Raw genomic sequence first — 14,270 nt, 5'->3', positions numbered from 1 at the left:
GTGCTGACCACAGCTGACAAGTATTTCCCAATGAGGTCCTTTGAGTGCTGAGATATATGACCCTATGATTTGCCAAGTCTTGAAAGTGATACCCCCCCTACATACAGTACACACAATAGCTTATATGTCCAGGTATATAAATTTGCCTGTACTAGAGATAACACAAGGGTATTAAAGTGAATGTGTGGATTAATTTGTAGAGGTTTTCTCAAAAAAATAATTATTTCGAAGATGGGTTCCAGAAATGAAACTGAGTTTCATTCTGAAGTGCATGTATGCAGTTATGTTCCACAAATACAGCTGAAACTAGCACTTGGCAGGGCATGTTGTTTAAAAATATTCCATCCCAGCATGTGCAAACTTGTTTTTGTTACAGAATTCTTTTGTTAAAGGTGCAGTCCTGCCATGCCTTTGCCAGAATGATGGGATCTGTATCAAATCAGTATGTTTTGGAAAGCAGCTGCATTTAGAGCTTGTAGTTACAAATGTTAAATTGGAATTTACATTTAATATATTGCTTGGAAAGTTTTCATGTATAGTTGAAAAATCACAAACAGAAGAAAAGGAAACTAGGCTTGTAGCTACATTCAGAACATACCCTGTGGGTGTTAATTCTTATCAGAATGGTTGAGAATGAGCATGATCTTTCTAAAAGACCCTTTATGAAGTGTACAAGGATTTGGCATAACCCCATAAAAAGCCTAACACAAATAATCTTCTCTGTTTATTGCATGGTCCATGTGTTAATTCTGGGAACACAGTTCATCTGTCTCTCATTTACTGGGTCTGTGCAAACACATGACAACTAGATAAGCATCAGTAGAGATAAACAAGTATCATGTGGATATTTGATAAGCATACATATAGACACAAAACGGATCTTATTTTTATAAAGTACATGTGATATTTGCGAAAGCTGTAAACTTAAGTTCATATGACAATATTTTCCCAAAGTCACTTAGCCTTCAGTTGTGGCTCTAGGGCATAAATTACTACTATTTTGTTGAGAATTTCAGTATTTCTTCAAAGCTGGTATGGAATTCTGAGATCCTATATGTGTGTTTTCCTCTAGGCTTAATAATTTAATACGTTCAGTAAGATCAAATAGAAGGGCTCAGTTTTGACATACGGCTATTCATTGGCCTCCCCTTTCGCTCCTGACCTCTCACGGAGGAGACACATAAAGAAGGGCCTCGGATTATGATTGCAGGGTCTGGGTTGGTTCATATGGAGCAAGAAGGTCCTTGGAGTGTTGCTGTGCTCAGCTGTTTAAGACCTTATAGGTCATAACCAGCACTTTGAATTGGGCCTGCAAATTCATTGGTAGCCAGTGTAGTCGAGGAAGAATTGGTGTTACATGCTCAAAGCATCTTGCCCAGTTGAGCAACCTAGCCACTGAATTCTGCACCAGCTGAAATTTCCAAACCATCTTCAGAGGCAGTCCCATGTAAAACGTGTTGCAGTAATCTAACCTAGAGGTTACCAGAGCACAGACAACAGAATTTAGAGTATTGCTGTCCATATAGGGCCACAGCTGGGCCACCAGCTGAAGTGGATGGAAGGCACTCCGTGCCACTGAGGCCACCTGAGCCTCAAGCAATAGCAGTGAATCCAGAAGAATCCCCATGTCTCATACCTGTTCCTTCCGAGGGAGTGTTACCCCATCAAGAGCAGACCACCTTATATCCATCCAGTCTAGGGAACCACCGATTAGCAATGCTTCAGTCTTATCTGGCTTGAGTTTCAGTATTATTGACTCTCATCTGGTCAGTTGCTGAGGCAAGACAATGGTCCAGTGCATCTCTTGCCAAACCTGCAGATGTAAAAGAGAAGCAGAGTTGTGTGTCATCGGCATATTGCTGACAGTGGACTCCAAGACTCACGAATGGGGGGGGGGGATGAAAGAAGAAGCTAGAGCTGGCTTTTTAAAACAATGGTTATATGGAGTTTCTTAGCAGGCTGTAGGAGAGATATCTTAAGTAACAAATTATGATTTTTGACCTCCTAATTCCTTGTCCAGAGAAACCATGGCAGCCTTAAACTTCCTCTCCTTTATGTTGACTTTTTTTATTCAGGGTTGGATTTGGGGTTTATTTGTGATGAGGGCTTATTTGTGATGTAAGCAGGTGCATACGACTGATTTAGTAAGAGTCAGTCACAGAAAAGACTTGAGTTGGGGGGGTACCTTTTCAGATTGGACCCTTGGGGTTTCATCATTGTTTGAAAGGTCTAATTCTGAAGCCTTTTCACGGTCCTTCATGCTGAGTGGGAAAGCTGATGTTCCCACTCTCTAATCCTACTTTTAGACGTGCTTAGGAGTGTGTGTGCGGCAAGCTAGCCCGCACTCTTGCAGGTAGTCGTCATCCGGGAAAGCTCCACAATTTGCACTATTCACAAACCACCACAGGATGCCAATCTGCTCCAGGTCCCTAATCCCTTTCTCACACGGTCTGTTGTAACCATCTGGGGGGTGGGTGGGGGGTGGGGGGGATGACAAGCTTGAATGAAAGGGAAAGGAAAATGCAACACAATGTAAGAGACGGGCTTATCGGGCTGCCAGTCGCTGCACATACAATCTGCACCAGCTGCAGCCCAATTAAATTCAATAGTTCACAGGTGTTCCCGGCAGAGGATGCATTAACCAAGCCACTCTTAAAAAATACCTAAGACTTTAAACACAGAAGCTCATTTCTCCCCACTACCACCCTGCCCGCCCCATCTCTCGATATTCTTTAAAGTTTTTTTTTTTGGAGTACTTCAAATACAAAGAAGCTGAAAAGGACTTTCAGCCCTTTGGAAAAAAGTTAGTGCTTAAAACCACAATGGACCTGACTCAAGCAAGCTGAATCAGCTATTCATCTCATCTGATTCATCCTGACAGATGAATTGTTAGGTTATCAGTCCATGGCTTCAGGAGTATAATAATTGATACCTGAGAGTATTTTTCACCTAGGAAGCTGAAAATGATCGACACAATTAGAACCCCCTCTCTAAATATTACTATTGGTCTCTATTCTGTGTGTTCTTTTTTACTCATTAGTAACTTTAGAAAATAATTTGAGATCAAAACATCTCGGGTGTCTTCTAAGCCTCACTAAAATAAATTACAAATTTCCCACTGATACATATATAAACTAGGGCTATACTGCTATTGCATGGATGTGTGATGCACCCTGTGCATGTGGCATTTTTGCTGGGACATGTTAGTCCTGTTGAAATGTCAAGTGTCAAATATTCTAGTTGTGTGTGTGTGTGTGTGTGTGTGTGTGTGTGCGCGCGCGCTCGTGCGCTCGTGCACAAAGATTGGTATTGCAAAACATGCCCAGGAATATGATAGGCACTAATAACATATTCTTATTATTAGATCTTGTCATTTAAAGCAAGTATCACCACTGTTGCGTTTTCCCTTCTGCAAAATAGTTGACTGGCTGAATCCTAATAGACAGGATTGCTGATTCTTGAAATAAACCATTCTGGCACCTGAATAGAGCCCAACAGCAGGGCTCAATATGCTGCTTAGGGTTGGCATCCCATTTTTAATGGGCAAAATTCACAGAAGATGCTCATCTAAGGAGCACATTTACTGACTGTGTGTAAAGTTCCTGTCACCAACCATTGTATACATACACTTAATATTACTGGAGATGTAAGCATTTTGAAGACATTCCAGGAAAAAAATTGCCCATTTTACAGATGAGGCTTAGCTTGTGTCAAAGATAGTCAGGTAATACACAACATCGAGAACTGAAAATGCATGTTGAGGGATCACTAGTGATCCAAGCTACAGTCTGTAGATGAGTAAATAGTAAGCATTTCAGAAATTGAACATGCAGGAAGCAGCGCCTTTGCTCTCTGCCTGCATGCTGACATGTGGGATGTGACTGTCTTGAGACAGACAGGCAAACATTGTGTCTCACCCACATGTATGCACACCACTCACTGCTGACCCTGACATGGGATGGCTGGTGCTAGCTGGCCACAACTGCCTCTTTCTCAGGGCTACAAGCTGTGGGAAGTAGGCTTGCTGAACTGCATGAATGACCTGGCTGGGAATTTTAGAGGTTAAGAGTCTTGCTTGAGCCTGCATGTTCTGCCTGCATCCTGCAGTGCTGAGCCTCCACCACTCACTGGCAGCTGCATGTGCTAAGCCATGAGCTGCTGCATGTCATCCACAGTACTTTGGCTTAGTGTGCATGATAGAGTGCATAGGAGTACAGATGTCTCTGCTCTTCACTGCTGTCTGCATTTCCATTCCATTCCAAGGGCATAGTTTGTTCCCATTCTGTATTTTGAGGCTTCATCCCTCTTGAACATCTTGCTCACATATAAGATTCATCCATTACCTATCCTCATTAGCATCTTCTCCAGTGAAGGCCGTGCATCACAGGCCACACTGGATCAGTCTCTCAGAAATAATCCAAATACTTTGATGCTTGATATGCCCCTGCTTAGATTGCTGGGCAGACCTCCATCATCCTGTTACAGATGCTCTGAGACTGGATGCAGTGTCACAACACTGTCTACCTCTTGTTCTGTTTCTGGGAGTTCCCAAGTTTTGATTACTGGTTTTTCTTATACCACTGTTTACGTAATCCAGGGGTAGTCAACCTTTTTATACCTACCGCCCACTAATGCATCTTTCTTGATGGTAGAATTTCCTTACCGCCCACCAGTGCTCAATGGAAGGAGGATTTCGCTTGTGCCATAGAACCCCCTACCTCCCACCTAGAATGCTGAAACGCCCACTAGTGGGCGGTAGGGGCCAGGTTGACAACCCCTGACGTAATCACTGGAAACATGAAGTACGTAGCAGAAAAGCTGGTTGTGAGTGTTCTTCATGTGACCTTTGAGTTCATGTGACCAATGGAAGAATATATTGCTCACACACAGTTCTGATTTTTGATGTTCATGTTCATTTTGAGTTGTAAATGCAATGGCATGAATAAGACTTTGCCTTTTGGTGTCAAAAAAACAAGTGCGCAAACAAGGAAAACATATCAAGGTACTCTATGTGTTACTTGAGAAATTATCAGGCTTTGTGGGGTGTTTTCTGAGTTTAGGAACTAATAAGCATGGGTTCCTGTGGCTGCGCTCCCTCCGTTAACTTGCATACATAGACTTTAACCTGCGAGATGGCAATGTGTGTGATTCCTTTTTTCTTTTTTGCTTTAACGTCTTCACTGTGCTCTAAAGCATTAAAATGCAGAACAGCAGAGCACTGATCAGAACTAACAGCAATATTGTAGTAACTTGACAAAGATGTCCAAATCCATGCTTTTTCTTCTTCTTCTCTGAAGGCATGCTAAACACATGCTAAATCCCCTAAAAAGCTACTAAAAGACTTTGGCAGCCATTAGTCCTGCATGGGCGGTGGAAGTCTTTTCAGCAAGTGAACAAACAAGGAAAATATACTGAATGGCTGACAAATGCATTTCAGCTGGCTCTTTCATTTAGACACACAAGGGTGCAGTCAATATCAATCACTGTTTTCCCTCTTACACTGAAAATCGTGGTCCCCCTGTTCATTCCTCAAGCGCTTTTCACCACAGTAATGTGTCTTTAGAATGACATTAACATGAGGCTGTTTCCGCTGTCTGAAGTCCAGAGAGCTTAAAAACCCATCTCAGGCTTTAAGATATTAGTAGTCTTCTTTTCCACACTTTTTCTTCCTTCCTGCTTCTCTTTTTGAATTGTATGCTATTCCTTCCCCCTTCCCTCCACCTTTTTTTTAAAGTTACAGTTTGAGACAAGAAAACAGCCACAAATGATTTGATAGTCTTTCTCTCGTTTCTGGAATGCTTAATGAATTGTTTGCCATCAGTTGGTGTATTTTTAATTGAGCATCTGCCATATGCATATTTTATTTATATAAGAGGGCAGTGTATGCTGCAATAACAAACATCAGAACGTAAATGTGTTGTTGGTGGATTTTGCCAGGCTTGGAACAATTTTTTGCAGAGGCTTCCATGGATACTCAAGAAAATTATGAATGTGGCCTTCTGTTTCATTCTGCGTCTGTCCTCTGCCACCAGTCCTCAGCAGATAAAATGTTCCAGCAATAAATCTTGTTATTTAAATACATATATTTCTTTTTCAGATAACTGCGGTTTGTAGGGAAGCTGCGCTTCTTGCCCTTCAGGAAGATATACAAGCAAAATGCATTATGGGACGGCATTTCCAACAAGCCTTAGCTATTGTGACTCCTCGAATTCCAGATTCTCTGCAGAAGTTCTATGACGGCTATCATCAACAGAGTGGGCTACATTCACTTTGAGAAACTGATTTATTTAACAATTGTACGTTGTATAATGTGACTCCATGGGCTCTTTTATAAGCTGAATAGCTGTAATCCAATAATGTATGGAGGCCACAGGTTCCCCTTCTCTGCTTTAGAACTAACACAAATACAGTGGTTCCTCGCAAGACGAAAAGAATCCGTTATGTGATTCTCTTCGTCTAGCGGTTTTTTCGTCTTGCGAAGCAAGCCCATTGAAGGATTAGCGGATTAGCGCTATTAGAGGCTTTTAGCGGCTTATCTGCTGATCGGATCAGCTGATAAGCGGCTTAGCGGCTTAGAAAAAGGGGGAAAGGAAAAAAACCCAGCAGGAACTCGCAAGACATTGTCGTCTTGCGAAGCAAGCCCATAGGAAATTTGTTTTGCGAAGCACCTCCAAAACGGAAAACTCTTTCGTCTAGCGAGTTTTCCATTTTGCGAGGCATTCGTCTTGCGGGGCACCACTGTAATTTAAAGCAGAGTTTGGGGAAACTTTAATTCAGGTGCCATATGTGGCACTCCATGCCTTTCTTCTGTGTCCCAGAAATTTCCCTGTCCACTCCCCACAGATAAGTAAATAAAGAGACCTACCTGACCCAACCTTGCTCAGGAACCCACAAGTTTGGGCAGGTTATCCAAAAGGATGCTCCATAGCCAGGCTAAGGACCCTAAACTTCATAGCTGGTCTCCAAAGACTGAGGGTGCTCATCAGATCTCTTTAAACCCCCTTTAATTCCCACACCTTCCTGCTTCAGAAGCAGCATGAACTTTAGTTTAGTCCCACTGCAGAGTGGCCTGGTGTTATAATAATTATTATTTTATTATTTATACCCCCAGCCACTCTGGGCAGCTCACAGCACATATCAGAGCATACTAAAACATCAAACATTAAAAACTTCCCGATACAAGACATGCCACACTGACTCCTCGTCTTTTGTCCACCTGGCCCAACCACAACAAGTGTTTTTTGGCAATAGTGCTGCATAAGCCAGGGACGTGGAATTATCCTGGTGCTTGATATGATCTCTGGTCCTGCCTTCTGGTTTAACCATAGAACCTGACTGCTCTTTTCTCCTGGCTCCCAGTTCCTACTCCAGACTCTCTCAAGACCACTACCCACAGCCCACCCTTAACAAAAGGGAAGAGGAAGTCAGATTTTTCCAGGACCCTAGTTCCATGAGAGGTGTTCAAATAAGCCAACACTGTTTCTGGGTGTAACTTGTCACGAAGCCCAATGCGCTTCCTGAACACGAAGCTCAGGAAAGATGTTTATGCACTCATACTTGCCAGAGCACGTGCGTGCTTAGAGAGACTTCCTAGTTTGTTGCTGCCACTCCTTAAGATGGCCCAGCAGGCTTTACACGAAGAAGAACTCGCTAATTTGTCAGGTTTGCTGGCACACTTCCCTCCTCTTCTTTTTTCATTCTCTCCCACATGCTGGTCCTGCTCCGATGGCTATTTTGGATTTCTTACTCATCCTGGGCCTTAAGTATCTACATTCTAATCAGGTCTATTTCAGGTACCAACTGTTGTACCCAAATTAGGAAAAATCTGGGCAACAGAGTGAGTCACTCAATAGAGACATTGCATTTGGCAAAGATTGCTAGGTCTTTTTCTTCCAAATTCCTGTTGTGAAACTTGATAACCTGAAATGTACCTGGCTTGAGTTGGAGCAGTGGTGGAAAGTGCAGGAGGCATCATGCCTGCCCTTAAGTAAGAAAACAATCATACCTGAGTTGCTGCTGCCAAAATTTTAATCATAATTTTATAACATTTCCATCTATGGGAATTCATATCAGAGTTGTGTGCGCGCGCGTGCTGTTCTTTACATTTTATCTTGCAGTTTACCTTCATTCATTCCATCTTAAAACCTGTATATCATTTCCCTCCCACCAAAGAGTTCCCTGAAATTCCATTTTCTTCAAAACTATTTAAGAGTTATGTGGGCCATATCAGCAACTTCCATCAAAGGAAGGCTGAACAGTGCTCTGCACATCCTTAAAACCAGTTCCAGACAGTTGGAGGATTTGGGGTTTAGGCAGGGGTGGAGAGAAGAGGGGGCAGTCATCCCATTGCTCCTACAAAACGCAGGACAAAATACAGCCTTTTGTCTCCTTTCCAGCACTTTCACCATATGCTGAGGCCATAATCTTACCCACACCCTGGAAGTTAAGCCTGTTGGAAACAGTGAAATATACTTCCAACTAAACATGCATAGGATTGATAAGTCATTCCCAGGGACATCTTCCCAATGTATATACAACATTTAGTTGCAAAATTGTTCATCTAATTCCACCCCCACCACACAACAGGTAATTTATTCATCTGAAATGTTTTAGCGCCACTTCCACCACATACCTTGGAAAGTTCAATATTCTCTCCAAGATTGGAATAGTGGCTGGGGGGGGGGGGGGATTGCATGGATACATTTGACCATATAACCTTAGACAGTACTCAAAATACTTCCTTTAAGCAAAACAAAGATGACCCTATCAGACCAAAGATGACAGACCAGCACTGGTGTAAGTGTCCTTAGGAGCTTCGTAAGGGTGAAGACAGAAATGGATGTAGTTTGAATGCCCATTTCACTACCCTGAAAACAAATGGAGCAATTATGTGTTCAAACCACTTCCACCATGCTGAAAACATTTCATCTGTCTTCACCCTCATCCTAAATTGCATTTCACCCCATTAAAAGACATTGAGCTACTGTTCCAAATATGACGATGGAGCATCGAACGCTGGATTTATTTTAAAGAAGTAAAAGGAAAAACCCAAAGGCAGTGTTTCAATGTACCCTAATCTTGCTTTTGTGTAATTAATAAATACTAATTTAGAAACTGCTAAACTGTTCTTCTTTTCTTTTCAGTGCCTGTAGGTAGGTTGGATTTTTCAACTTTCTAATTCCAAAGATGAGGGGTGCTAAAATTTTATAACATGACTTGGGAATTCAAATTCATATAATTTAGTTTTGCTTCATAAGAAAAATGTGTGTAGAATGGCATAGATATAATTAAAAATTATTGCCAAGTACTCACTGTTGTATTTATTTATTTAGCATTACCTGGAATTTTCAGAAGATAAAATTATTTGATTTTCCGAAGCAGTTTATATGCTTTATAATCAAAGGTAGATCATAAGCCTAAATGTTGTCCTCAAAAATAATAGCAGTTTTGAATTCCTCACTCCCAAACACATACTGTATTTTTAAGATCGCTCGCTGGAGAAATTTGCAAAAATTTAGTTTCACCCCCTAAAAAGACTGAAATAGTCTTGATGCATTTGCCCAATTGAATTAGCCAGACTGGTCAATTGTGTTCTTACACTATCTTTCTGTGTGTTCCTTTGGTATAAAAGAACCACAATCCCAAGGTAATATTTCAAAATGGCATTTTGTTTTGATGTTTGCTTATTGTAGTTTTGAAACCACTGTCAAAACAGTGATGCACTTTTACATATTCTCGGTATTGGAGATACTGTCACAAGCATGTAGCATGTCCCTTTTCTGGACATCACTGAGCTTAGAAGCACAAACCTGATAATATGTGTTGCATTTATGTCACTTAAGAGAAATATTGCTTAAACTGATTGATTTGCTTTGAGCAACACTCAAACAACTAGTTATCACCGTCTGATTCTATTCAAGGCTTTCACTGTGTGCATCTTTTTTGTGAAAGCTGCTTTTACTGAGAGAAAACGCACAGTAGTAACTGGTTAGACTTTTAACTACAAAGGAGTGTTTTATTTTCCTGAGAGATTAATAGTAGGTCAGAATCAGCTGGTAGTGCCAAGTGCCTCGATAACACAATTGACCACAGAAAGCTTTGTTGAGCCCCGCTCTGCCTTCTCATTTCCCAGAAAGAATTGGAAGACAGCACAAGTGCTGGGGTGATTTTTATTTTTGCACCAATTTTGCAAGACATTGATTATGATGAGCATAAATCTCTAAAACAGGAGGATTCCCCCCCCCCCTTATTATCATGAGTGGAAAGAAATTAGCAAGGAAGAGAGGGATAGATTAAGGAAGGGATGGAGGGTGTTTATGGGTATATTGTCATCAGGAGAAAAATCCTATATAGCCCACCTTCAGCATTCAAATCTACAAAACACTTTGGGATCTTTTGACTTCTTTGACCACAATATTACCATTGTGAGGCTAAATCCTTGGTGCAGTAAATTATTTCCCAACTATTAAAAAAACCAAGGAAGGTTTACCTCTAGGTAGTTACTTTTTTCAGCAAAAGGGAAGGGGCAGTTTCAGATGTCTGTTTTTCCATGGTGGTCTCACTTGAAGCTTCAGGTTACAGCTGAACTTTTTGTAAATAAATGGCATGAACATTTAGGTTTTGATGGAAGTTATAGGAATATAAACTGGTGAATGAAGTACATAATCAGAATTCTTCTTTGGTTAGATAAAAGCATACAGACTTCCCTGGCTGGTTTGGGTGCTTTTGCTGTGCGAGGGAGACAAAAGTCAGATTTCTTACACCCACCTAGTTTTCCATTGCTTCCCCTCTGTGCGTCCATGTGCAATGCAAAATTAGAAGCCCAGCAATATCCATAGCTGTGGCAGCTGCAGCAGAGTCAGATGGAGGGAGAGCTTTCCGTATGAGTGTGAGAGGAACTGTACGTCTCTGCATGTTCCTTGCCTGTGTGTATAAAGAGACTCTGTTTCTTTGTGCGTGCATGCAAATGCATTGTAAACTTTTTCTAGATGCATAACTACGTGATCATATTATGTATTTTTGGGCGAACCTGCTTCTCATATTTAAGAGTTCTCCTTTTCATGAGTCAAGGTCTGTATATTCATTCTAGGAACTGCTTCAACGAAGGAGTGTTAATAAGGTACTAAAATACTACCAGTGGTAGTTTCCGCCAGATGTGCATGTTCCCACATTGCCCTTGTGTTGATCAACTGACAGATGTGCTTATGGCAATGAATCCCTATTTACAGCAATTAGCAACTCATTCACCCTGCACATCATACACATGGAAGGAATGGGAAAAAAACCAGTCATGAGACTCTGCCCTCAGCCTGAACGTTCTCCCCCTTGCTTCCAAATCCTTCTAAGATTTTCTTCCTTCCAGGAGTCAACTGCAAATTCAAATTTCATTAGTGATAAGAATGCCATTCATAGAACAAGTCAACTGTTCTGGATTCCCGTATTTGCTATTTGTGAATCCCAGTCCATGGATAATATTGGTAAGTATTTGCGTTGACTAACATGAATTAGGCAATCCAGTAAAGTTTTCTCCTTCAATATGTTTGTGTGTGTGTGTGTGTGTGTGTGTGTGTGTGTGTGTGTAGCATTAATGAGCTTTAAACCAATCCTTTGTGCCTGCCATATGGTTAATATGGTATGTGGCAACTGTCTTTTTCAGATCCCATGAAAAATGCTGAGGCCTTGTTCCCTGAGGGCTATGCCTAAAAGCAGGAAATGCAATTGCCTATTCGGCGCTACATTGATTTGGCCACAAGTGTTCAAACAATAAACAATCATCATGTCCCACTTTCTGTGGCATCAAAAGGGCAGAATCTTTAATCTATACTACATGTTTATGCACAATTGAAGCATCATACACATATGCTGAGGCTGAGGGGTTTGTCAGCGCTGCTGTTAGGACAGTTCTGATGTCACTGCTTTGCTGTCAAGAATGGTGAGGGGACAGGAAGTAGAAGCATAATTAGTCAGGGCTAGAGACTGTCGTCTGGAAAGAAGGAACTAAGCAGATTGGGACAAGCAGCATAGAAAGGGAAGTAGCATTTGCTCACCCATGGGTACTGTTTTTATTGTATTTGTATGAATCATGGATTATGTTTATCTTACACCATCCTGGAATCCATTGGACAAAGTGCAGTTTAGAAATAATTTAAATAAACAAACCATTCTTCAAGCTTGAAGCTGTGGCAACAGGTGCTTCCAGATGCAGGTTTATTGTGGACTTCATGCGTGCAGGTGTTTTGTACTGTCATAGAATGTTGTCATCATCAAAATGCTTTTTATTCCAGATTTCCTTTTACTGGGGAAAACCGCTAAGCAAAAATGATCCATTATCTATCCACACATCCACTGCTGCTGTGAAAACTCATTAGCACAATTTTGGGGGTTTGGAGGGGAGGGGGCTGTCACATGTGTGTTGGTGTTTCATTGGGTGGTTTCTATTGCTGCACCCCCAACTTCCACTTGCTTTTTACCTGAGCATAACCTAGCAGCATGCCCATTTCCACATGATGCACATTGAGCACATGTTGGGATTTCATCAACGTAGTTCGGCAGTGCTGTTCTGTGAAGGTTTCAACACATGTGGGGAATTACCTTGGAGCAGGCTTCCTCAAACTTGGCCCTCCAGATGTTTTTGGCCTACAACTCCCATGATCCATAGCTACCAGGACCAGTGGTCAGGGCTTATGGGAATTGTAGTCTCAAAAACATCTGGAGGGCCGAGTTTGAGGAAGCCTGCCTTGGAGACTAATCACAGTGCATAAATCAGAATGGTGATAATAACTGCCCAAATATCTCCTTATCGGAACCGATAGCTATCAGAATTGTGGCATAGCAAAATATCAGTCTTGCACAATACCTCTATAGTAATACTTAAATTTTTAAAAACTCTAATGGAAATGAACGTAACGAGGGGCTGTTAAAGTGTGCTATAGTGCTCTTCCTGTGGGGGAAAATTACTTTAAAGGTGTGTGTGTGTGCATGCTCCGAATGGTAAAATATAGCAGAAGGTGGAGGAGTAACTGAAGAGAGTGGTTAGAAAAGAGCATGGGAATATTTTGTCATGGACCGCCCACTGTTGTGGATGGGAAACAGCAGAATGATACCTATGAAAAAGTGTGTGGAGGGCCGTGTGTCAATTATGCACACAGAAAAATGTGATCTGAGTGACCAGTTTGCAAGAAAAAGCAGCTGTCTGGACTTGCCCACAGAAAACAGCCTTGGTTTTCTATCTCTGATTAATAAATTTATTATATCACCATCAGACGAGGACTTGTTCCAAGTTCAGAAGCACACGAAGGAGACTTCTGTGGATTGTGGCACCTACAATGAACGGGCTAACCTTCTGTTGGCTGTAAAGAGTAGCAGAAGGATTGGCAAATTTGGGGTGTGCCAAAATAGCAAACCTGATTCTCTCTACAGACAGATGCACAGCACTGAGGTACCCTTGAGATTTTGCTCAACTGACAGTGACATATTACACCACCTAAAGGATAATGGACATTCCAGTTCTAAGAGATGCAGGGCATGTTATAAGAGTTTGTAAACTGATTTGTTCCAGACAGCCTCATTAGAAAGATCCCAGGTCTTCACTAGCGAATGGACAATATAAACATACACAAAGCAATCTATTTAAATTAGTGCAAAGCTCTCCCACTTCCTTTGATAATTTACTCCACACCCAGGGAGTGGCTTCTGCTTGAGGAAAAATGGGCAAGATTTCTACCTCGGTTGTTTTTGAAGTGATGTGCTATTTATCAGTCATGATAGATTTTCTCTGGTGCCTTTATCAACTATAATTAGAGCAGCCACCTTTCATCATTCTCCCAGCGAATACAAGTACAGTCAAATCTACAGTCCTTAAACGTGTCACAAATTTCTATAGCCCTAGAAAGTGTGACCCCTGACTTTGGTAGTAGTAGTAGCAGCAGCACAATTACTGTATTTTGGAAAGTTGCTTGTCCGTCTGTCCTCTATGCACTCAAATATCTCTTGTAATATCACCACCCAATTGGGAATGACATTTCCCAAGATGGAGGAGCCAGATTTTGTCTATGTTTGGATACCATTGAACCCCATATTGAATCAAGATAGTGGACCGAAACATTCCAAACTATGCTAATGCGGAGGAGCAGGTTTTTGTCTATGACTGTATACTGTTGGGCACCATTTTGAATCAAGTTGGCAGACTGAACCATTCCAAGCTGAACTGATTTGGACACCTTTGAAGATATTGTCACCCAATTTGGCATGCCAGTTCTGAAGACTGAGCA

At 41.5% G+C, this 14,270-nt stretch overlaps 1 protein-coding gene across 2 annotated transcripts in view; it reads left to right on the top strand.

Annotated features, from left to right (window-relative positions):
* Positions 1-6,401, top strand: part of AFG2A (AFG2 AAA ATPase homolog A) — a 175,643-nt gene extending 169,242 nt beyond the window's left edge. For both annotated transcript variants that reach the window (XM_081208065.1, XM_081208064.1), the window contains exon 16: positions 6,098-6,401. In XM_081208065.1, the coding sequence (XP_081064191.1) occupies positions 6,098-6,274 (177 nt within the window). In that variant the 3' untranslated portion in view covers positions 6,275-6,401. The remainder of the gene's footprint in view (positions 1-6,097) is intronic.
* The last annotated feature ends 7,869 nt before the right edge of the window (positions 6,402-14,270 follow it).

Source organism: Podarcis bocagei, assembly GCF_964188305.1.
Source record: "Podarcis bocagei genome assembly, chromosome: 9".
Classification (NCBI taxonomy): domain Eukaryota; kingdom Metazoa; phylum Chordata; class Lepidosauria; order Squamata; family Lacertidae; genus Podarcis; species Podarcis bocagei.
The sequence above is the reverse complement of the archived record's forward strand: the minus strand, read 5'-3'. Positions and strand labels throughout refer to the sequence as shown.